At 50.9% G+C, this 24,150-nt stretch overlaps 1 protein-coding gene across 3 annotated transcripts in view; it reads left to right on the forward strand.

The window, feature by feature from the left end:
• The window catches only part of MAP3K4 (mitogen-activated protein kinase kinase kinase 4), a 131,778-nt gene that overhangs the window by 93,973 nt on the left and 13,655 nt on the right, over positions 1–24,150 (forward strand). The window contains exons 7-18 of one of the 3 annotated variants that reach the window (XM_062187011.1): positions 3,717–3,833; positions 5,262–5,361; positions 5,453–5,536; positions 6,294–6,560; positions 8,237–8,386; positions 10,670–10,831; positions 12,370–12,503; positions 13,948–14,026; positions 14,757–14,823; positions 19,447–19,543; positions 20,202–20,348; positions 23,652–23,752. In XM_062187011.1, coding sequence (XP_062042995.1) covers positions 3,717–3,833; positions 5,262–5,361; positions 5,453–5,536; positions 6,294–6,560; positions 8,237–8,386; positions 10,670–10,831; positions 12,370–12,503; positions 13,948–14,026; positions 14,757–14,823; positions 19,447–19,543; positions 20,202–20,348; positions 23,652–23,752 — 1,505 coding nt within the window. Of the gene's footprint in view, positions 1–3,716; positions 3,834–5,261; positions 5,362–5,452; positions 5,537–6,293; positions 6,561–8,236; positions 8,387–10,669; positions 10,832–12,369; positions 12,504–13,947; positions 14,027–14,756; positions 14,836–19,446; positions 19,544–20,201; positions 20,349–23,651; positions 23,753–24,150 lie in introns of all 3 variants that reach the window. The other 2 variants (XM_062187009.1, XM_062187010.1) reach the window with 2 other exon arrangements.

Below are 24,150 nucleotides of genomic sequence, written 5' to 3' on the forward strand. Positions count from 1 at the left end.
CCAGGCCCTTCTCTTGTGTCTTAAGTTCTGCTGATGTCTCTTGGAACTGCCTTGTCCCATTTTCTCGTCAGCCGTTTTGTTTCCTCGGACCCAGCCCAGCGTCTTGCCCTACTTTGTGTCCCATCCGGAGGACCTCAGCCTTCACATGTAGTGTGCTTCTCCCTTCAGCGTCTCATTGCCTTTGACTCTTCCAGTCCCTGTCCCTTGCTCAGATTTCAAAACCAGGCATCTGCCTCTCTGGCTACTTGCCGGTTGTTCCCATATCCTGACTCTTGGTGAGCGGTGAGCCTGCTCTTGCTTCAAACTCCCCGTCTCCAGGCTGCAGTTCCCAGGCTACGGGCCTGACCTTCATGGTTCCAGGTAGTCTTTCCAAAAATGCATTCATTACCGTTTTCAGTATTCTCCCCTCCTTACTTTTCCATCATTCCTTTTTGCCTGTAATTCCTGTTTGCATTTTCCGTTTCCAGCCTGTCAAGCCTTTTTGAAGACATTTTTTTTAAAGGCTGCCGGTGAGTTTCCTGCAGGTTGATGTTTTGTGACATCACACACGTGTGCTTGCTCCTGTCAGTCTCTGTCTGCAGCTGTGCCTGTGCTTCGGGTTCCCTCCGGGGCGCAGTGCTGGCCTCCTGTCCTTGTCCCCTCCGGGGCACAGTGCTGGCCTCCTGTCCTTGTCCCCTCTGGGGGGGCAGTGCTGGCCTCCTGTCCTTGTCCCCTCCGGGGCGCAGTGCTGGCCTCTGCCGTCCTCCTGTCCTGTCCCCTCCAGGGCGCGGTGCTGGCCTCTGCCCTCCTGTCCCCTCCAGGGCGCAGTGCTGGCCTCCTGTCCTTGTCCCCTCTGGGGCGCAGTGCTGGCCTCTGCCGTCCTCCTGTCCTGTCCCCTCCGGGGCGCGGTGCTGGCCTCTGCCCCCCTGTCCCCTCCAGGGCGCAGTGCTGGCCTCCTGTCCTTGTCCCCTCCGGGGCACAGTGCTGGCCTCTGCCGTCCTCCTGTCCTGTCCCCTCCGGGGCGCGGTGCTGGCCTCTGCCCTCCTGTCCCCTCCAGGGCGCAGTGCTGGCCTCCTGTCCTTGTCCCCTCCGGGGCACAGTGCTGGCCTCCTGTCCTGTCCCCTCCGGGGCGTGGTGCTGGCCTCTGCCCTCCTGTCCCCTCCAGGGCGCAGTGCTGGCCTCCTGTCCTTGTCCCCTCCGGGGGAGCAGTGCTGGCCTCCTGTCCGTGTCCCCTCCGGGGCACAGTGCTGGCCTCCTGTCCTTGTCCCCTCCGGGGCGCAGTGCTGGCCTCTGCCGTCCTCCTGTCCTGTCCCCTCCGGGGCGCGGTGCTGGCCTCTGCCCTCCTGTCCCCTCCAGGGCGCAGTGCTGGCCTCCTGTCCTGTCCCCTCCAGGGCGCAGTGCTGGCCTCCTGTCCTTGTCCCCTCCAGGGCGCAGTGCTGGCTTCCTGTCCTTGTCCCCTCCGGGGCACAGTGCTGTCCTCCTGTCCTTGTCCCCTCCGGGGCACAGTGCTGTCCTCCTGTCCTTGTCCCCTCCGGGGGAGCAGTGGTGGCCTCTGCCGTCCTCCTGTCCTTGTCCCCTCCGGGGCGCAGTGCTGGCCTCCTGTCCTTGTCCCCTCCGGGGGAGCAGTGGTGGCCTCTGCCGTCCTCCTGTCCTTGTCCCCTCCGGGGGAGCAGTGGTGGCCTCTGCTGTCCTCCTGTCCTTGTCCCCTCCGGGGCGCAGTGCTGGCCTCCTGTCCTTGTCCCCTCCGGGGCGCAGTGCTAGCCTCCTGTCCTTGTCCCCTCCGGGGCGCAGTGCTGGCCTCTGCCCTCCTGTTCCTTGTTCCGAGGGGCTCCCAGGTGCATTCATGGCTGCATCCACTGCCCTGTGCTGGACTCTGCTGCATTTAATCTGCTGGGCCGGAGCAGCACCTTCTGCTTCCGAGACGGCCCCCGCCCCCGGGTTCGTCTGTGTCAGGGCCCAGCCTGACTTCTCTGTTGTGCACATGCCGCGGGCACCTCACCTCGGGCACACCCAGGACCTGACCTGTGCTCCCCACTCCGTGCTGCCACTCTTCCCAGGCTGTGGTTGCTGCTGTGTGTCATTCCGAGCAGTCCTGCTGCTTCTGTACCTCGTTTACCCTGTGTCCTCACCAGCACAGCTCCGTGAGCTTGTTCAGTGCACACCGGGCCGTTCCCTCCGAGTGCTGCAGTGCCTGCCCCTCTGGGGTGCCTGAACAGCGGCCTGGAACCCTTCGCCTCTGACTTCTCTGCCTTTGTCCTCATCTCCCACCGGCCTCTGCTGGGCTTGCTCTGCAGCCCGGGGGCTGTGGCCGTGTCTCAGGCTGGCTGTGCCCCGGCCCCTCTCCTTGGACTGCTCTTTTCCCAGCTGTTTTCATGACTCATTTCCTTACTTCCTCAGGTTCCTCTCAAATGTTACCTTCTCCGTAGATTTAAAATGGAAGTTGCTACCCACGAGTACTCCTTAACTTTTTTCCCTCTCAGTAGCACTTACAATATCTGAAATATTAGTTAGTTTCCTCCTTTGTTTGTATTTCTGCATCCATTTTGTTCACTGCCCCTTAGCTCATAGCAGGTTCTCAGGATCGGTTGAATAACTCTATCCTGGAGCTTCTTGTCTAATATTCTTCTCAGAAGCATGTTTCTTTTTTCTTCTTTTTTAAAAAGATTTTATTTATTTATTTGAGAGGAGAGTTATAGACAGTGAGAGGAAGAGACAGAGAGAAAGGTCTTCCCTCCATCGGTTTCACTTCCCAGATGGTCACAACGGGCAGAGCTGTGGCGATCCGAAGCCATGAGCCAGGTGCTTCCTCCTGGTCTCCCATGTGGGTGCAGGGCCCAAGGACTGGGCCATCCTCCACTGCTCTTCCCAGGCCATAGCAGAGAGCCGGATTGGAAGAGGGGCAGCTGGGACTAGAACCGACGCCCATATGGGATGCTGGTGCCACAGGCGGAGGATTAACCTAGTGTGCCATGGCGCCAGCCCCTAAAAAGCATGTTTCTAATCAGATCAGTTCCCATCTCATTTTAAAGCCCTCCCTCTGATGCAGCGAAGTGGCATGGCTTCTTGCCTGTGCATGGCCTTGATTTACTCTCCAAGTTCTCTGCTGCCCACTGCAGCATAACTACCCTCTGCTCCTTTCAGATGGCGTCTTTTCCAGCAAACTTGCATCCTGATTGGCACATCTTTATGCCTCTGGATGGTTTTTGGTGTTCTTCCCTGCCTGCGTCTCAGTGCCCCCTTCTTGTCCTGTGGAGATCCTGCATCGGCCTCCGAGGCCCATCGCAGGCTCTCTGGCCACAAAAGCGCACCTTCAGCTGGGTGTGCAAGCTGCCTTCAGCTGGGTGTGCTCTCGTGGGACAGCTGATTCTGGCCTTGCGCCCCACGCCTGCTGCTGTCACACTGGGTCGCAGCTCCTTTCCCTGGGCCTCAGAGGGCCAGGTGACTGCTGCTGGATTTTTGATACATTCGTTTAGATTACACGTTGGGGATACATTTTGACGCTCCTGTTTTGACTGTGCATTCAGTGAGAAGGATCAGCTACTTAGAGTAATTCGTGTTCATTGACTATAAAAATTAATTGTAAGGGAAATTTTAAGAAAGCTGCATTTAAGGAATTCACTTTTTTTTCCCAAACCCTTAAAGTGGTAGCTGAACCTTTCAGTTTCTCGTTCTAGAATTGGGATATGAGTAAGGACAGTTTTTCTTCTGTTTTATTTTTGTTATTGCTGTTCCCTTAGTGACATTGCAGGAATGCTGCTGAAGTCTACAGGGAGCTTCTTGGAGTTCGGCCTGCAGGAGAGCTGTGCTGAATTCTGGACCAGCGCTGACGACAGCAGTGCTTCCGATGAAATCAGGTGGGTTCTGTGCGTGGCTTCCTCTTGCGTTTCTTAGCTCACGTGGGTTTGCTCTTGGCAATGAGTTTTCGGCAAGCCTTTTTCAGACCAGATTGTATTGGACTGGAAGAATTTATTCATTACCATCTTGTTTTTTTGTATGATTTTTTACTTAGGATTTTCTGTGAACTTAGAATTTATTTAATATAATAAAAATAGTACCTTTAGAGAAGGAATAAAGTTGACTAAAGCGAGTGGAATTATCTCCATCCTTGTTTTCTGGAACGTCTTCAACTGAATATTGTGTTTCTGTCCTTGAAAATCTCTGTGGCAAGCAGTGCATCAGCACATTTTCATGACACCGGTGTATTCTCTCTGTTTTTACGATTAGCTTACCTTTTCTATTGAGCTTCAAGGTGACGTGTACTAGAGCATGGCTTGCTCACCTGTTGAGTTTTCTCCGTGTCTACCCAGACGCTCCTTAGGTCGGACCTTGTGAGACTGCTGTCTGTTGTGGCATCTGCGTGTCTGCCGGACAGCCGTTTTGTGGCCATGCAGCAGCAGTGTCACGCGGTTCAGCCTTTGCAGATGCTCAGATGAAACTGGCTTCTCCGGAACTCAAATGTGTTCTCTGACCATCGAAAGTTTGGGGTTCAGAACCCCTGGGATGTTTTCATGGCGAGGTTAAAGAGGTACCGATAGCTAAGAAATGGGATGATTCAATCTTCAGGCCTTGCAATTTTGAGAGCTAGTAGGTGGATCCTTAATTCACACGCGCATTCAAGATGGTGAACTAGAAGGTGGCTCCTGTGCTGCTCCTGTTTGCTAGGGGTCAACCTAAAAGGGAGGCCTGGAGCTGACCTGTCCCGGCCTTAGGAGCCGACTGTGTACCCCATCGACTGTGCACTGACCTTGCTCAGCCGACTGTGCACCCCACCGGCTGTGCACCGACCTTGCTCAGCCGACTGTGCACCCCACCGACTGTGCACTGACCTTGCTTGGTGCTCTCAGACTGCTGCCTTGACCTTGGCTGTGATGGGAGTGTTTGCACCCCAGACAATGGCGTGCCCCACTGAAGTCTGTGTTTGTGGGGAGAGCAGTTGTTGAACATTTAGCAGACTGCAGTGTGTGTGGTTAGAATATGAGCTGAGAGTCAAGAACTTACCTTAAACTCCAAGAAACGATCATAATGAAATCTTCAGACAGCTGAGCTGCTGGTGCTGGAAGGTCAGTTAGGTGCCTGCTGAAAGGACAGAAGCACTTCCTATGAGCCTGTCGGTCAGGAGGCAGCTTCCAGATGTTCTGACACAGTCTCAGCAGCTGGCCGCTCCCACTGCACACCTCTTTGTTTGTTACTGTGATTTGGAATTTGCGTTGCCTTCCATGTTCACTGCTTTGCACCTGTGGTGTGGACCCTGCATCCTGACTGGACTTCTGTTCACTTGGCAGGAGGTCCGTGGTTGAGATCAGCCGGGCGCTGAAGGAGCTCTTTCACGAAGCCAGAGAACGAGCTTCGAAAGCCCTGGGATTCGCTAAAATGTTGAGAAAGGTGAGTTTACAAATCCTGATGAAATATTTTTCTTTTCCTTTTTTTTTTTTTTAAGTACACTAACCCTAATGAAGTTTCTTGGTGATCCTAGGACCTGGAGATAGCAGCAGAATTCGTCCTTGCAGCCCCAGTCAGAGACCTCCTGGATGTTCTGAAATCGAAGCAGTATGTGAAGGTAACCACTCTGCCTTTCCCACTTTGCTCTAAATCAGACGCCCTGTTTCTTAGGGGTCTGGAGAGTCTCCGTTGTAGGACTGTCCCATGGCGTTTCAGGGAATCTTTAACTGGGTTTTGCATACTTAGTATTTTGTCTTAAGAATGCACATAAATGAATACTCATGCTAGTTAAAGTTTCATTCTTTATATATGTGTGTGTGTGTATAGATCTCAAGTGATGTGTGTAGAAGGATACTGTCTTAAGCAGCGGTTGTTTTCCTGGGCGGCTCGGAAGTCAGCCGGAGCCTGTGCCGCCACGGCCCGGCTGTTGTCGGGCGCTTTCTGAGTCGCAGTCTTCACCCCCCTGGGTTGTTGACTCCGCGCCTTGAGAGGCTGTTGAGAACGAGGACGTTGTGGGTGGAAATGTCAGTCAGCCTGGGCGTGGTTTCAAGAGCCTTGCTGTGCTCCTTCCCCCGGGAGAGCGAGCGAGTGGACCCGTGCTAACACCCTTGCCTTTGCGCTGCGAGTGGACCCGTGCTAACACCCTTGCCTTTGCGCTGTCAGCATTACAGCCTGCACCCCTCAGAGTCTGTCTTTGTTGTTGAAAACAAAAGGAGGAAGATGCCCTGAGGACGATGCCCTCTCCCCAGCCTGTCCTGTCCCCGCGGCGTCTCCTCGCTCTCCCTCGGCGCCCTTTTCCGAGCCGGCTTCTTTAGGGAGCTGTCTCTGTCCTGCACGGTGTTCCTGACGTGACATTGAGGTTGTTCCTTCTGCAGGTACAGATTCCTGGGCTGGAGAGCTTGCAGGTGTTTGTTCCGGACGCGCTGGCCGGGGAGAAGACTCTCATTCTGCAGCTGCTGAACGCCGCGGCCGGGAAGGACTGCTCCAAAGACTCGGATGACACGCTCGTCGACGCCCACCTGCTCCTCAGCAAGCAGAACGCCCGGGCCCGCGCTGCTGATGACCGCTGGGGTGCCTGGGAGGCGCAGCCGGTCAAAGTGGTGCCCAAGGTGGAGACAGTTGACACCCTGAGGAGCATGCAGGTGTGTCCCGGTCTGCCCGCCTTGCAGCCAGAGGGAGCTGTCCGCAGCGCGGGGGCTGGTTTGACTGTCGAGTTCCTCAGTAGGGAAGTTTGCAGCGTTTCTGGTGCTGCGGTGTTCTAGCAAATTCTGTTAAGCTAGTAAGCTACACTGGAATCTTTGGAATAGACCTTCTGTTATCCGGGTCCTTAGTCCGGTCATGCAGTCAAGTCTGCAGACCCACTGTCAACAAAGGAGTTGTCTCACTAATGGGACTTGTGCTTTCAGAATCTCAGCAATCTCTGGGTGATCTGGTTTCCTGCTTATTTAATAGATTTCTTTTTTTTTTTTCTTTAAGATTTATTTATCTATTTGAAAGGCAGACTTAGAGACAGAAAGAGAAAGAGGGAGAGAGATCGAAATTCAGATCCTGTCTTTGCTGGCTCACTCCCCAAATAGCCTCACCAGCTGGGGCTGGGCTGGAGCCAGGAGCCAGGAGCCAGGAACTTCTTTCATGTCTCCCATGTGGGTAGAGGGAACCAAGCATTTGGGCCATCCTCCACTGCCTTCCCAGGTGCATAAGCAGGCAGCTGGGTTAGAAGTGGAGCAACCGGGTCTCGAACTGGCACCCATGTGGGATGCTGGCATCACAGGCAGTGGGCCTCACCTGCTGTGCCCCAGTGCCGGCCCCAAGATTGCATTTTTTGTGGTAGGCATTCATGATCTCCCTACCCAGCAGGGAGCCCAGGACAGTTGATGTAACTCACTAGTTAAGCTTAGGAAGCCTGCTCATGTTGCCTGTGTTCAGTTTAAGGGTAGTGTCCAGCTTAGGGTGTGGTCACGTACACTTCAGACTCAACCTGACCAGAGGACGGTGTGCTGGCCTGCTGTCCCCCCTGCCCCAAGGCCTCTGCTCTGCTCTTGCCTTGCCTGCCTCAGAATGGCAGGCTGTCCACTCACTTGTTCACATCAGAAGTGACAGTTGATACAGACTCCGTCACTGCCCCTAGTCAGTAGCCCTGACAGCTGGAAGCATTTCCAGGAAATGAGAAAGTGAATGTTCCCCTGCGTCCCCACTGCTGTGGTCAGAGCGTTGCAGCCCTTCCCGTGCTGCTCGGTTACTCACCGGGTTTCCAGCTTCACACGCCCTCCAGCTCTGTATTTGCTTGTTGGTGGTGCTCCTGAAACGGTTACCACGTGTGCATCTGATCACATCACGGGAGTACTCAGAACACTGAGGCGGCCCTGTCTCCTGAAGAATAAAAATAATACAGTCTCTCTCTGTTTCCTACAAAGAATAAAAATAATACAGTCTCTCTCTCTCTCTCATTGTTTCCTACAAAGTCCTTCATCACTCTCCTGCCTTTTGCTGCTTCACATGCCGCTGTCTCACACACGCACATTGTGCACATGTGTGTTGCACACACGCGTGTGCAGCAGCAGGGTTAAGTTCTGGGATGTTTTGGAGATGCTGTGCCTCCATCGCCCTGGGGGAATCTTCTCCAGCTTGCCGACGATGTAGATGCCCGGGCCCGCTGCAGTGCCTTGCCCTGTGAGAGTGGCTTTGCTTGAAAGGGACTCTGGGCAGGTGGCTGTTGGCCTGGTAGCCCCGAAGCGGGCAGGCTTTTGGAGTGGGTGTGGAGCTAGAGCGGGGCTGTCACTGGTCTGCTTCCATGGCCTGTGTTTGATGCTCCTTTCAGGTGGATAACCTCCTGCTGGTTGTCATGCAGTCTGCCCATCTCACCATGCAGAGAAAGGCCTTCCAGCAGTCCATCGAGGGGCTCGTGACCCTGCGCCAGGAGCAGACGTCCAGTCAGCCCGTCATCGCCAAAGCTCTGCAGCAGCTGAAGGTACCAGAGCTCTCAGGTGGCCCCCATTCTGTCTCCTCATCTCATGTTTGTCCACGTCAGACTGCAGAAGTCCTGGCGCTCGCCGGGACCCTGCTGCTGTGGGATAGAAAACAGCCATTCATTGATTTCACACTGGGCACAGGCTGCTTAGTGGTGAAGTTGAGGTTGGAATGCAGGTCTCTCCGTTCCCGATGTGACTTACTTTCTCCTCCGGCAGTTAGCAGTGAGCGTATTTGAGATTGTCCACCTTGGTAATGTACATCTGAAAGATTGATTGATTTCTTTTTTGAACTAATTCTGCCAAATTAACTATAATTGAACAAAATAGTTGTAGACAGGCACAAAGGCTTTCAGAGTTTATAGAAAGCCAGAACCTTGCATTGTTTCCCCTTCGTTTCTGTTTCACCCCTTTCTGTTCTGTGCCCATGTACCAGTCTTGGCTTCAAACAGCTCTCGGTGGCTGTCCTGCCCTGTCAGTCACAGGAGCTAGACACCCTGAGGGAGAAGTGCTCCGTGGAGTTGTTGATAAGCGTTGTTCTCTTTTTAGTTTAGAAACTTGGACAAGCTGTTTCTCTCTGTTATAGCTTGTAGTGCCACCCTAATGCCAGGAAAGGGCAGTTTTATCTTATGGTCTGAACTAAGGTCCTCTGGACAGCGCAGGGTTAGGTAGGATGGGATTATTCCTGAGCTCAAGGAGTGTAGACCCCTGAACTGCCCACTGAAGTACCGGCGAGGGGGAGATTGGGCCCTGTAGGCCTCTGGGGATTGCACCTGGGAGAATCCCCAGGAATGCAGATTGGGAGGGAATTAGCAAAGGAACCCTTGGGCGTAGGTATCCGTGGTTCCCTGAGCGTCACGCAGCCTGAATGGCTGTGTCCTGAGGTACATTTTGGAAAGTGGCAGGAAACGAGACTGGCAAATGAGGTGGGCAAAAACCAGCTTGTTGAGAGAGGCCAGATTTTATTTTCTGAAGTACGGGAGTCAAGATTTTGGAAGATTTTGCCATAGCACTTAAGGTATTCCCTGATGGGAGAACACGTATGCACATGTGTGTTTCAGGACCTGTGGAGGGGGTCAGTGTGGAGCCCATGGGGCATGGCTCAGGCCGCACAAGCTCGAATTAGGGTTGGTTTCCCATCCTCGATAGCATTGACATTTTGGGTTAATGATTCTTCGCTATGGGGTCCATCCTGGGCACTGTAGGATGTTCAGTGGATTCCCGGTCCTGTACCCACAGATGCCGGTAGAGGCCACTCCTTCCTCCAAGTTTGGACAACCCCAAGTATTTCCAGATTGCCAGAAATGTCTCTGGAGGTTCACATGAAAAAATGCAGCATCCATTCAAAGACCAGGTGTTCATTTGGCATTACTGTGTTACATGGAGCTTTTCTCTTGTATTTTTTTTTAAAACTCTTTTTTTAAAAATATTTATTTATTTGAGAGGCAGAGTTAACAAACAGAGGGAGAGGTAGAGAGAGAGGTCTTCTATCCACTGGTTCACTTGCCAAATGGCTGCAACGGCTGGAACTGGGCTGATCAGAAGCCAGGAGCTTCATCTGGGTCTCCCACACAGGTGCAGGGGCCTGAGCATTTGGGCCATCTTCTGCTTTCCCAAGCACATCAGCAGGGAGCTTGATTGAAAGTGGAGCAGCCAGGACTCAAACTGGTGCCCATATGGGATGCCTGCACTGCAGGCAGAAGCTTAGCCTACCAAGCCACAGCGCTGGCCCCTCTTGTATTTCATGCGTTGCTCAAGAATGCCTAATACTCAGCTCAATAGGCTAATCCTCCGCCTAGCGGCGCCGGCACACCGGGTTCTAGTCCCGGTCGGGGCACCGGATTCTGTCCCGGTTGCCCCTCTTCCAGGCCAGCTCTCTGCTGTGGCCAGGGAGTGCAGTGGAGGATGGCCCAAGTACTTGGGCCCTGCACCCCATGGGAGACCAGGAGAAGCACCTGGCTCCTGCCATCGGATCAGCACGGTGCACCAGCCGCAACGGCCATTGGAGGGTGAACCAATGGCAAAAGGAAGACCTTTCTCTCTGTCTCTCTCTCTCACTGTCCACTCTGCCTGTCCAAAAAAAAAAAAAAAAAAAAAAAAACCTACTACAAGTGAAAATGGAAATAATGTATCCCTCAGTCATTCCCTTTGATGACCTGAATAAGTGTGGCAGACATGCATTGGCGTGGCCAGCGTTTGTGTGGTAACAGGTGAACTCCCTCTAATGCAGTAAGCATGGTGGGATCTGCTTCCTTTTGGATTAACCGTGGTTTGGGGCTCCTCAGAACGATGCCTTAGAGCTGTGCAACAGAATAAGCGACGCCATTGACCGAGTGGACCACATGTTCACGTCAGAGTTTGACGCGGAAGTTGAGGAGTCCGAGTCTGTCACCCTGCAGCAGTACCACCGCGAGGCCATGATTCAGGGCTACAACTTCGGCTTTGAGGTAGGCACCGACGCCGGGGGGAGGAGCGCACTCCATGCTCTGCAGCTCTGCCAGCTCTAAGCACAGCGGGACAGGAGCGGCTCTTGTCCCACTCCTGAACTTGGGAAGTGTTTGCTTGTCAACGGTCAGGTAGCTGCCCAGTTTTAATTTTGTTCTCAAAGCTAACTACTGCGTTTTAAAACTTTAAAGAGATGTTTGATATAAAAATTATTCTTAATTTTTAAACTTACAAGCAAAATATTTACGGGGCTGCATTTTGAAATCCCATCTTTGTCCATCTTTACACTGTTCAGAGTGCATGTGGGGACTTCAAGGGTTCATGGAAAATGGAAGCAGAAGGTAAAACAGAAGTGCAAGCTTTGTTTTCAGCATGAGCTGCATCTAGTTCAAGGCACTTCTGTAGGCGCCGGATGCCGGCGTTTGGTCTGTCCTGCAGAACTAAGGGTTCTGGGTGTCCAGCCGTGCCGACGCGGTCCGCTCTGTGTCCCTGACTGAAGAAGTGAGTGCCTCCTGGAGGTTTCTTAATGTCAGAGGCAAACACGAGGCGGAGCCGGGTCAGGACTGTGGGCCGGATGCCTGATGGTTTTTCTTTGGCACTCCCGTGAGGCAGCCCTTGCTGGACGACAGGACTGGCGGGCAGGAGGGCTCCCCGGCGAGGCTCTCCTGGGCGTTTTCTGCCCAGGCGTTGTCTGGTTTCTCACAGTGCTCTCCCAACAAGCAGCTGCTGTCTCTGTCCCTCTGTGAGGCCAGGAGGCGCTGCGGGGACTTGGCTGCAGACGGCTGCACTTTGGCTGCGCCTACACATGGTCGCCTTTGCTTTGCATGCGCTTTGTCTTCAGGGCCGTGCTGTGCAGCCACGGTTCAGTCCTGTTACAGCCGTGGACGAATGTTGACCCCGCTTGTTCACAGTTTCCGTTGGGAGCTCTGCTCTTGTTCTCGGAATTGCCACGTCCGTGGGGACGCTGTTGCTTGTCAGCCGCCGTGGATGGTGTGCCTCTGCCGGCTGCATCTTCAGCCATCTCACCCCTTGTGAAGAAGTCACTGTTTGACAAACTGCTCACCTTTGTGAAAAATCACTGTTTGACAACTGCTCATGTCTTTGGAGCATCGTGCTGATCAGCTGCACAAGCCACCAGTGGTCAACTGATCAGCTTCGCAAACTCACCTGCTTTTGTTTGTTAACCGAAGCTTCACCATGAATTTAATGTCTCTTCTTGCTTCACCCTCAGCAGAATCTCTGTTGCTCTGACCGGGGCTCTTTTCAGATCGTTGTCTCCTCCTGGGCACTGCAGACCGGATCCCGTCCAGAACAGACAGGATTTCTATTTTGGCGTGAAACAGTTTGAAATCCGTGCATAGTTTTCTTGCATTTTCCATGAACCATTTGAAGGACCCCCCTCATGTAAATTTTACATAATTGGATTGTGTGTTCTATATTTTGTAGCAATTGACACTTAAAACAGACCGAGCTTGATTGTGTGTGGAATTGCAATAGTGGTTTTTGTGTTAATTTTGACATTTATGAAATCTTTCTGCAGTATCATAAAGAAGTTGTTCGATTGATGTCTGGGGAGTTTAGACAGAAGATAGGAGACAAATACATCAGCTTTGCCAGGAAGTGGATGAATTACGTGCTGACTAAATGTGAGAGTGGCAGAGGCACCAGACCCAGGTAACACCACATAGGTTGTGTGCAGCACAAGTCGTGTGGGCTTGGAGCTGCTTGGTTCCTGTGTGCTAGATTTAATTTCCGGTAGATGACACCAGAAGGAGCATTGTGAACTTGTTGGTGACTAGTGTAACTAAATGCAACTGTACACGGGCAAAACCTCATAGTTCTCAAACTTTGTTTTACAAAGTTCCAAACTGAGTTTTTTTTTTTTCCTTTTTAAACGTTTACTTTCATCTGTTTGAAAGGCAGAGCAACAGAGGGAGAGCACTCTTCTTTCTGTTTTTTTTTTTTTTTTTTTTTTTTTTTTGACAGGGTGGATAGTGAGAGAGAGAGAGAGAGAGACAGAGAGAAAGGTCTTCCTTTGCTGTTGGTTCACTCTCCAATGGCCACTGAGGCCGGTGCTTCGCGCTGATCCTAAGCCAGGAGCCAGGTGCTTCTCCTGGTCCCCCATGGGGTGCAGGGCCCAAGCACTTGGGCCATCCTCCACTGCACTTCCGGGCCATAGCAGAGAGCTGGCCTGGAAGAGGGGCAACCAGGATAGAATCCGGTGCCCCAACCGGGACTAGAACCCGGTGTGCTGGCGCCGCAAGGCGGAGGATTAGCCTGTTGAGCCACGGCGCCGGCCCTTTCTGTTGTTTTATTTCCCAAATGCCTGTAATAGCTAGGGCTGGGCCAGGCTGAAGCCAAGAGCCTGGAACTCTCTGGTTTCCCACGTAGGTGGCAGGGGCCCAGGCTCTTGAGCTGTTACCTAGTGCCTTCAAGATGCATTAGCAGGAAGCTGGATCCAAAGTGGAGAAGCGGGGACTTGAGCCTGTGCTCTGATGTGAACGCAGGTGTCACCAGGGTCAGTTTCTCCTGCTGTGCCTCAAATGAGCTATCTTGGAGGGAACTCCATTCTCCCTGGTCAAGGCTTCCTGTGTGCTGACCCTTTGACCTCCCACATGAGTGTTAAGCCTGTTCCTTGGTGTAAATGAGGAGTCCTGAGTTGGCCGGGGAAGTGTGTAGAGCACCTGTGAGGCCCGGTGGTGGCCCCACTGGAGCACATGGCTGCTGAGGGCTGGTGCCTGGTGAGAGGGAGCCGCCTGTTCCGTGGTGGCGCTTAGGGACACCGGTGTTTGGGACACTCCAGGGCATCTTCCAAGCTAGAGAAAACACAAATTTGGTACACCTGGGACTGCAGCTTGGCCCTTTACCTTACACAGCTCATGTGATTGTGGAAGTACAGATGGCACCCATCTCTTCTAAAATGCTTCCCTGAGCTCCAAGAAAGGAAAGCCAAGTTGTCCTCCTGTCCCAGTGGTCACACTATGAATTGACTCAACCCAGGCATTTACATAAAGACAAAAAAATGTGTTTTGTCCAGCTGGATTACTTGTACGTTTTGTGTAATCTACCACGGCTTGTTGCTGGCGGTTAGTGAGCGCTGTGTCTTCTCGCGTCACAGGTGGGCGACCCAAGGATTTGATTTTCTCCAAGCCATTGAGCCTGTCTTCATTTCAGCCTTGCCAGAAGATGACTTCTTGGTAGGAATGCCCTAAAATCTCTTTCATTAGAAATCAACTGCTCGCTCTCTGTTCCCTGAGTATGTATTTTTAAATATGTAGTAGTGGTTCTTAGTGTTTGTAGTGTCCTTATCACGGCACTGCTGAGACGTTAAAGCCCTCTCAGTTGCGTTACACTGTCTTCCTCTTGCCTTCCTGTAAAACAGCAGTGCCCATCTGACCATGCCAGTGCCAGGCTGCTTACAAACCCTGGTGCTTCTGCAATGCTTGCTGCTTTTATATTTTATAAGCTGCCTCCGTGGTTCCTTCTTTGTGACGGTCTGAGGAAGAGCAGTATTGAGCTGTCCCACATCAGTGGGCATCGTGAACATCATTTGGGGGCACAGCACCAGCAGAGGTGTTGCTCATAGATAAACCGCGTCAGATCAGAAAGGTGTGGTTGAGAACGCGAGCTCCTTCCTCTGGCCCTCCCCGTAGTAAGCAGAGCGGATGCCGTGAAAAGCCCTTTGCTCGTGTGCATCACTGCGTGGTGGGGAATTGGCTGTTAATTTTCTTTTATGTATAAAATAAAATGGAATGATAGACTATATTATTGGAAATTAGGTACGATCTAGGTTTAATTTATGTTTATATCTTTTTTTTAAAGAACTGTGAAAATGTAGCACGCTTCTTTTAATTATGCTGGAAACCTTATACCACTGATTAGCACACCTGTCCTTCCTCTCCTTGCCGGTTTTCCTTTGGTCTCTAGAGCCTGCAAGCCCTGATGAATGAGTGCATTGGCCACGTCATAGGAAAGCCGCACAGTCCTGTCACAGGTTTGTACCTTGGTAAGACAGCCTCACAGCCCTCCTCTGGGTCATGTGGTTTGGATGAGCGCATCGTCTTGTGATCACCACCCTGTAAAATGGTGCAAAAAGTGTTTTGAGAATGCTCAGGAAATCAACAGTGAAAGTGACAGCTGTGAGGTAAGCAGTAGAGGACTCCACCGTGACCATTGTGCGTCTGGACAGGGCGCTCAGAATGCCAGCGCGAAGCGCTGCTCCACGCCAGCCAGCAGGTGGAACTGTCTTGTTTGTTCTGCATCGGCACAGCCATTCTGCTCTCCTGGTGAAGTTTTGCTCACAGGGCAGGAGGACTGGAAGAGGTGTCTGCTGCAGGTGGCAGGAGCTCCCTGCTGCAGGGGCAGGCGGTTTCCTGGGCCCTGCTGCTTCATCTCCTCAAGGAGGCTGTTTGTTTGCCCCATGGTTTTCCTGTGTACCCACTGCCCCAATTCTGATTCGGTTCTACCTTTTTTTTTTTTTTTTTTTAAATGATTTATTTGTTTATTTTAAAGGCAGAGAGAGAGAGGAAGAGACACATAGAGATCTTCCATCTTCTGGTTCCCTCCCTTAAATGGCTGGAGCCGGGCCAGTTTGGAGCCAGAAGCCAGGAGCTTCTTTGTCTGCCATATGGGTGCAGGGCCCAGGTACTTGGGTCATCCTCTGCTACTTTCCCAGGCACATGAGCAGGAAGCTGGACTGGACGTGAAGCAGCTGGAAACTGAGCCAGTGCCCACGTGGTGGGATGCCTTTGTCGAAGGCGGTGGCTTTACCCTCTTTGCACGTTGCCAGCCCTGGGTTCTACTGTTTTAAAAAAAGCAAGTTATTATATAATCGTATACATTACTTAATTTTCCATTCCAGGCCGGCGCCGCAGCTCACTAGGCTAATCCTCCACCTTGCGGCGCCGGCACACCGGTTCTAGTCCCGGTCGGGGCGCCAAATTCTGTCCCGGTTGCCCCTCTTCCAGGCCAGCTCTCTGCTGTGGCCTGGAAGTGCAGTGGAGGATGGCCCAAGTGCTTGGGCCCTGCACCCCATGGGAGACCAGGAGAAGCACCTGGCTCCTGCCTTCAGATCAGCGCGGTGCGCCAACCATAGCGCGGCAGCCATTGGAGGGTGAACCAACTGCAAAGGAAGACCTTTCTCTCTGTTTCTCTCTCACTGTCCACTCTGCCTGTCAAAAAAATAAAAAATAAAAAAAAATAAATTTTCCATTCTGTTAATGCACAATTTTTGAGTATATGTTGAAACTTGAAATATATATATACACATATCAACATATATATATATACATATCAACAAAAGGCTCTGTTTTACATCATTCCTGGTGTAGTCTGTAAATAAAACTGTACTTATATGTCAAACACCCAGAAATGAAAACTTACTTGTTTTATGTTATTCAAATTACAGCAAATATTCATAAATGGTAGATTTATTGAATATCACTAGCTTAAAGAGTGATTGCCAGCTATAGAAAATTAGTAGAGCAGGTTGTTTTTTTTTTTTTTTTTTTTTTAATTTATTTGAAAGATGGAATTAGACAGTGAGAGAGAGAGACAGAGAGAAAGGTCTTCCTTCTGTTGGTTCAGCCCCCAAATGGCCGCCACGGCCGGTGCTGTGCCGATCCGAAGCCAGGAGCCAGGTGCTTCTCCGGTCTCCCATGCGGGTGCAGGGCCCAAGGACTTGGGCCATCCTCCACTGCCTTCCCGGGCCACAGCAGAAAGCCGGACTGGAAGAGGAGCAACCGGGACTAGAACCCAGCGCCCATATGGGATGCCGGCGCCGCAGGCAGAGGATTAACCAAGTGAACCATGGCGCCGGCCCCCGAGTTGCCACTTTCAGAACTACTGAAGCGTTTTATAAAAGATGCTGTATTCCTATCAAAATTTTGCCGAAGCATATTATTGTTACTAGATTTTGATTTTCTCAACTAAGATTTTCCTAATATGTGAGCAACAATTCAGTAAATATTGCTTTTAAAAATACTCCATACAATAAGGAACCATTGTCTTTGTAGAAAAATCACAACATAGAAAAGATATTTAGAAAAATATAGATGTACATTTATAAGGACTTCGAAAGTAAAAAAAAAAAGTCCCGCACTGCAGAGGTGATGGCTGGTTGAGTGTGTGTCGCTGCAGACGGCTAGGGGCAAAGCAGTTGCCGTGGGCTCACGCTGGCCTCAGGGAGGGGAGTGGGCTCCCTCAGGTGCCCGCGGCAGGGCCCTGGCTGCTCACCCAGCATCCCTGAGCTCCCCTTTGAAAGCTGGCGAGGCTTTATGTTCACCGTCTGACTTTGTGTTCTTTTCTTGCAAGAGAAATTAATGAAAATGTCGAGCGCATCAGCTGTCCTTTTTTCTCCTTACCATTGCTTCCTCCCTGTCCTGCTCTAGGCAGGTAGCCTGGCGTGTTTTCTGTATCTTCGTGTAATTGCACAAACTTGCCCTAGCGCATGCTGTTCTGTGCACACATAAGCTTGTTTTCCTGCCAGTTACGGTACAAACTTGGATCCTACTGGATGTTAATCTCTTTTCTTACCTGACAATTGAAGAGGTTCCTCCAAGTCCGCATGCACAGCTCTGATTCTCTTCAGCGGCTACGTCGTGGCCATGTGGAGTACCGTAATCCCTCCTACCACTTCTCTATGGGATTTCATGTACTATGGCCATGAGAAACAACTCAGTGATAAACGTTCACCACCAGTGAAATTTGAATACCTATCTAATTTTTGCTCATTTTTTTGCTCATTTGTTTCCAGTGAATTTTCACAGTTTTGCCACATGAAGTAAAAGAAATGCTTTGTTTTGTGCATGTGGAGTGTTAACATTGTGTATGTGCATTTTTTTTTAAAGAGATTTATTTATTTGAAAGAATTACAGAGAGGGGTAAAGAGAGAGAAAGAGAGAGAGATCTTCCATCTGCTGGTTCACTCCCCAAATGGCCACAACGGCCAGAGCTGAGCCCATCTGAAGCCAGGAGCCAGGAGCTTTATCTGGGTTTCCCACGTGGGTGCAGGGGTCCAAGCACTTGGACCACTTTCCACTGCTTCCCCAGCCTGTAAGCAGGGAGCTGGATCCCAAGAGGAGCAGCTGGGACTCGAAACCGGCACCCGTATGGGATGCTGGCACTGCAGGCCGGGGCCTTAATCCGCTACACCACAGCGCCAGCCCGCACTTTTACAAACAGAATGTCTTGGTTGGAGTCCTCCGTGGGAGCCTGGTGGCAGCTGTCCACTTGGTGGTTCCTAGTGCCTTCACTGAGGTCCTCATCCCCTCTCAACTTTGTTGTTGCGTTTCTTTACTTTGTTACTATTGGCAGTCTTCCCCTTTGCATAGTAATTTTTGAGATAGTGAGGCTGGAGTCCTGGGGCCTGAAATTTTATAAACGGCTCACCAGAATTTTGTTTTGCCAGTTTTGCCGGGGCACTTCAGATCTGACTGTTTTCGGTGTTTCTGCCTCTCCTGGGTAATGTCAATAAAAGGAAGCCAATGAGACCGCAGAGGAGAAAATTTCTGTTTGGGATGAAGCCTCTTCAGGATGAGCTGTCTGTAGGCTTAAAATGATTAACGGAAGAAGACAAAAGGCAGACGTTAAAAAGACAAGCAGTGTTAAGAAAGATAATTTAAAGAGGAGGAAAACTGGTTAGGAGAAAACAGCCTTAGCTGCTGGGAAAGTGGACTGGTCAGCATTTTTGTAACTGCTGGTGTGGACACCTAGTTTGAAAATTTCAGTTCAAATATTGTCATGCTTTTGAATTTCATTTTAACTTTTATCCATATTTAACTCCTACCAAAGCATTTAAAAGGAGGAGAAAAGTCAACATGCTTTGGGGAGATGCATTGCCCAGTCACACTGTGCACTGCCCACCTGCTTTGGCACAGAGAGGGTAAGGCAAACCGCAGTTCTCAGGGAGTGACTGAGACCCGTAGCCTGGGGCTGTGGGTGTCCATCTGACCAGAACCTTTGTAGAGGGGCAGTAACCTGGAGAACGTCTTGCCCAAAGCCCCATTTCATCTCTCTGAAATGAGTTGAATCATCTCTTTAGCATTCATTATGTACGTGTCATGCGAGGATTTATAAAATGTGTGTGTTTGTGTGTGTGTGTGTAAGATTTATTTATTTGAGAGGTAGAGTTACAGAAGTGAGAGGGAGAAACAAAGAGAAAGGTCTTCCTTTCGTTTGTTCACTCCCCAGATGGCCGCAAAGGCCAGAGCTGTGCCGATCTGAAGCCAGGAGCCAGGTGCTTCTTCCTGGTCTCCTACTTGGGTGCAGGGGCTCAAGGAGTTGGGTCATTTTCTACTGCTTTCCCAGGCCACAGCAGAGAGCTGGATTGGAAGAGGAGCAGCTGGGACTAGAACTGGCGCCTATATGGGATGCCAGTGCCGCAAGTGGAGGATTAACCTGTGCCACGGTGCTGGCCCCCCCATAAAATGTTTTCGATAGAGAAAAATTTAGAATGTGAGATAGGGATCTGTCATCTTAAAGAGTGACACTTCCTGTGGCGTTGGTGTGCATGAGCCGATGTTTTACATACGTGAACGGATTTCTTTGGGTCACTGGGGACATCCAGCGGCCTGGTTTCAGATCCTCCCCTGACGTGTGTCGCCGTCTTCCCTGACAGCTATTCACCGGAACAGCCCCCGCCCTGTGAAGGTGCCTCGGTGCCACAGCGACCCTCCCAACCCTCATCTGATTATCCCGACTCCAGAGGGATTCAGGTACTGGCTGCTCGCCCTGAGAGCTGAACGTGTGTCCTGTCTCCTGCCTGTGGGCCTCTCGGAGCCCCTGTGTGCGTTTTCCTGGGACAAACCCTGGGGCCCTCGGGCCAGGAGCAGTCGCTGTGCAATCCAGGACAGACCTGTCCTTCTGAGATAACCCAGCCTCTCAGTCTTACTCACAACCTCCAGCTACTAAATTGCTTCTGGCTCTGCAGCAATTCTTGCCTTGTTTTTCTCTGAAAAATGACCTTAGAAAAACAGATGCCACTGTGCACAGTAAACGTTTGAAAAAGGAAATGGTGACTGTCCCTTTTGTAATGGAGAAGAGGCAGCCCGGCTGCCGGCCTGACGTGTGTGCGTGGCCCCTGCGGTGGCGTCACCCACGGCCGCTTTCACAGTCGCTGTCCTGGACGTGGTGGCATTTCTGCGTCTCGTGCTGGTGAGCGTCCTCACCCTTATTGGACAGCACGCGCTAGGTGAGGACTAGAGTTCTTTTTTAAAAAGCATCAAAGTTTTTTTCTCCACACCTAGACCTGATTGTCACAGAACAACTTGCGTTTTGTATTCTTAAGTATTTTTGTTTCGTTTTGAACTGACACCGTTCGCATATCCACCGCGCTTTCTCACTGTGTTCCTGAAGCTTCTCCTCTCGTCCTAGCACCCGGAGCGGGCCTTCGGAGGCGCGGAGCCACGGCGGCCCCGCCGCCGCCACCGCCGCTGCCGCCACCGCCGCCGCCGGTCGCCCCGGCCCCTCTGGCGGCGACTGCGCACCGCCCAAACCCACCAGCAGTGCCCATGACACCAGGTAGTCCCCCCCTCCAGCAGCACGGCTGCCGCCCCCCGGTGCCCTCCACAGTCGCCCTCACTTGGGACGCGTTGCAGAGTGGCCGGGCTCCGCTGAGGGCGCCGAGGGCCTCAGAACAGCCCGGCTCTGGCACCGGTCTGCGCGGTGCTGGTGTTCCTGTGCCGCACGCTGTGCCAGGGACAGCCCGAGGAGAGACTGGAGCAGAGGGTCTTGGCGTGCTGGCTGACCATATCTGCAGTCACAGGGCTTCAGAGCCGGCACCCAGTTAACAACGTCCGGGTGATCCACTTTCCAGCCACATCTCCTACTTTTAGATAATTACTGATTTGAAGCAGTTTATAAAGATGGAAACATCAGTTCATGGGGTTTGTACAAAATCACATGGAGAAAAGATCACGAATACAAAGAACTGTCTGACCTTTGGCAAGCTCAAGAAAAAGTTAGGTCTGTGAGTTAAATCTTGTATGAGGAAGAAGGACCTTGCAGTTTCTCTAGTTGTTTTTTTTTTTTTTTTTTGATTAATTAATTTATTTGAATTGGTGAGTTAAAGACAGAGAGGAGAGAGAGAAAGGGGAAGGGTCTTGCATCTGCTGGTTCACTCCCCAAGTGGCTGCAGTGGCCGGAGTTGGGTCAGGCCGAAGACAGGAGCCTGGAATTCCATCCGAGTCTTGCATGTAGGTGGCAGGGGCCCAGGCACTTGAGTCATCCTCCACTACTTTCCCAGGTGCATTAACAGGGAGCTGAATCAGAAGTGGAGCAGCCAGGACTCGCACTGGCATCAATATGGAATACCAACACTGTGGGTGACAGCTTAACGCACTGCACCACAACACCGCCCCCTTCCAATCATGTTTTGGCAGTGGATTTCATGAAGTTGTCATTTACTTAAATCTCTCCGAATTCTGCCCTCTGAGTAGAGGGGACATCGTATGAGACTGTTTGGGATGGGAGTGGACTGATCAAAAAGATGAAATTGTGGAGTCATTGAGTTCAGCTCATTGGAAAGATAGTAGTATCCTCCTTGGCAAGAAGGTGACTTATAGAGCTATTAAAATAGACTAAAATATGTTTAAACTTACTTTAATGACAATCTAAAATTTAAAATGATATTTTTAACTTTTAGTAATAAAAGTTTATAACCTAAAAAATTTCAAAAAATCTTTTATAGCTTAAGCAGACAACTAAAAAACTTTAACAATTAGCATTGAACCAGATTTCCACTCACCCTTTTGATGAGTAAAACATTGTATGGCAAGTATTTTCATATCCCTGTGGGCTACTGAAGCCATCTGTGTTGTAAATGCAGTAGAATTAAGGCGAGTGAATTGGCCTCAAGCAGCATGACTGACAGGTGCCTGGCTCCAGTCCCCACACATCCGTGTGCACCTGAGATCGCTGTGGAACTGGAGCAGAAAGGGTGGCGTCCCGCTGTTCGGTGGTTGATGACCGGTGGCTGGAGGTGTTTATGAGTTAGCAGTGTGTACGTGAGATGTATTTCAGCTTTTTCAGGCATCTGGTCTTGTGTTCTGTTAGGAATAGCATTTCTGAGTGCACATTTTGAGTTTGTACCTGTGTAATGCTGTATGTTCAGGAGTTAGAAAAGCGTCATTGTGTGCTAGGCCGTCCTCTCTTGTCCGTGCTCACTTGACTTCATTCATACCTTCATGGTGAGCCTGTGAGCTTCATGGCGGGCTCTGTGAGCTGCCGTGGGTTGGGCCCACTGGCCCAGTTGAGAGCCTGAGTCTCAGCTCAGCTGTTGGTCCATGACCAGCCTCAGGGAGATGGTGGCACCAGTGACATCAGCCCACGGTGTGTAGCCCTGTTGGTCCCAGAGAACCAAAACCCAGGAACCAAAATCCAACCTCACTTGGCCCCACAGGGCCCCATAATATTTCCCATTGATTTTATCTGACTTAGGAAATATCTGTTTTGGGCTTAAATTGTCCTAACTTTGTTTATAAAAACATTTTTGCTGTGATGTACTTGCTGGATGGAGCCAGCTCCCGCGGCTGCACAAAAGCTGATTATTAACTCTTGAATTTTGCAAGCCAGTTGTTACTGTCCAGCCCACCCCTCGGCCCCTCCACCCCACCCAAATGTCACTTCAGTTAAGTGGATGTCCTTACCTTTTAACTCTGCAAGAATCTCAGAGGACACGACATTGGCTAGTGCAGCTTTCGGGAGGTCAGGAAGCTGAGCTGATGGTGACAACTCCAGGGCCCCACAGTCTTTGGCTCTTCTGAGGAGTGTTTTCATCACTTTTACGGCAGTGGTCTTTTTCTCAAAGTTTTTGGTGGACTACATGAAGGAGCAATGTCCCCCTCTCTTCAGACCTCACAGATACTGTGCTAGGCTTAAGGGTTTTAGGGAAAGACAAAAGAGATCGACTATAATTCTTGAAGACCTTTTCAATAGACCGTGCTGCCTTGAGCCTGCTCAGTGTATAATAAGAGAGCATGAATGCTACCATACTTCACTTACAAGGTTCATTTAAAATACACACTAACTTTTTAATAAGCTAATACCAGATTAATTTTGTGGTCTTTGGTTATTTGAGTCGCAGTTGTAACATTTCCCTTATTTAATGCTATTACTCTCTGGGTGCATTCTGGTTGCTGAACACTTGGCTTCTTGCTGGAAAAGCAGCTGATTAGCTTGGTTCTTGCACACATTCAGCTTCCTGCTCTGCTGCACTTTGGCTTGGCTGTCTCTTAAGAAATCACTAAGTATTCTCTTCCTTTTTCTTATTAAGAAATTTTGAACTAATTTGAGCTAGGAAATGATTTAGTAGTTTAAATAGAATTAAGAACATAAATGTAATTTAATGCTAACTTGAAATAGTAGCCAGATTTGGCAAATACATTTTTATCCAACCCAGCCTTAAATTGTGGAGCTTTCCACACATCAGCAACAAATAAAAGGTTTTGTTTATGTTAGTAACAGACAAGGGAGGGTGCAGGCAGGCACCTGGGTCCTCCGTCCTGGCTTTGCAGAGGTAGCAATGGAGAGACCCTAACAGACCAGCACTCCCCCTCTAGGGGAGGTCCCGGGGCATCACCTGGGGGTGGGGAGGGCAGCTCTTGCTAGACTCTGACCAGGCGATCTTCTGCTCCCTGGATGACAGCAGCACCCTCCAGTCATGATGGTCAGAGGTGCTCCAGACACTGCTTGTGTCTGGGGGGAGGGGGGAGCGGGGGAGGGAGCAGAATCGGTTCCAGGGGAGAGTCCCAGTTCTAGAAGAGTCTCTCAGATCTTCTTGACTTCTGTTGAACTGATAGCTCAATTTTAAAAATATTAAAACAGGGGTTCCAGCGTCCCTGAAAATGACCGCTTGGCTTCCATAGCTGCTGAGCTGCAGTTTAGGTCCCTGAGTCGGCACTCCAGCCCCACAGAGGAGCGAGATGGTGAGTGGTTTTAGGCGTCAGCCATGCTTGCCACTGGCCTCACCCTTGCCCCCAGCACCCCCATTTCTGTTATTACTGAAGAGTGAGGAGCAGTGGGGTTCTGTGAGGTTTAGTGCTGAGTGCACTGGCTTCATAACATAGACACTTTTTTAGCTGTCTTTACATTTTCTGGGTCTATTTTGTTGCTCTAAAAAATTATTCCTGATGTTTTAATTGTCAGTTACTTTCACTTTAAAAATGCAAATAGTGACCTGTGTGTGTTGGTGATAGGCTGAAGTTTTATTAGCAAGCAGCCCTGTGGTGGCGCCTGTCCCACAGGACCTGGGCCGTGTGGTGTGGTTGAAGTCTGTGACACCGTTACCCGAATCTCGGTTGGGCACAGTTGTTTTGAGTTACTG

Source organism: Lepus europaeus, chromosome 3, assembly GCF_033115175.1.
Source record: "Lepus europaeus isolate LE1 chromosome 3, mLepTim1.pri, whole genome shotgun sequence".
NCBI lineage: Eukaryota > Metazoa > Chordata > Mammalia > Lagomorpha > Leporidae > Lepus > Lepus europaeus.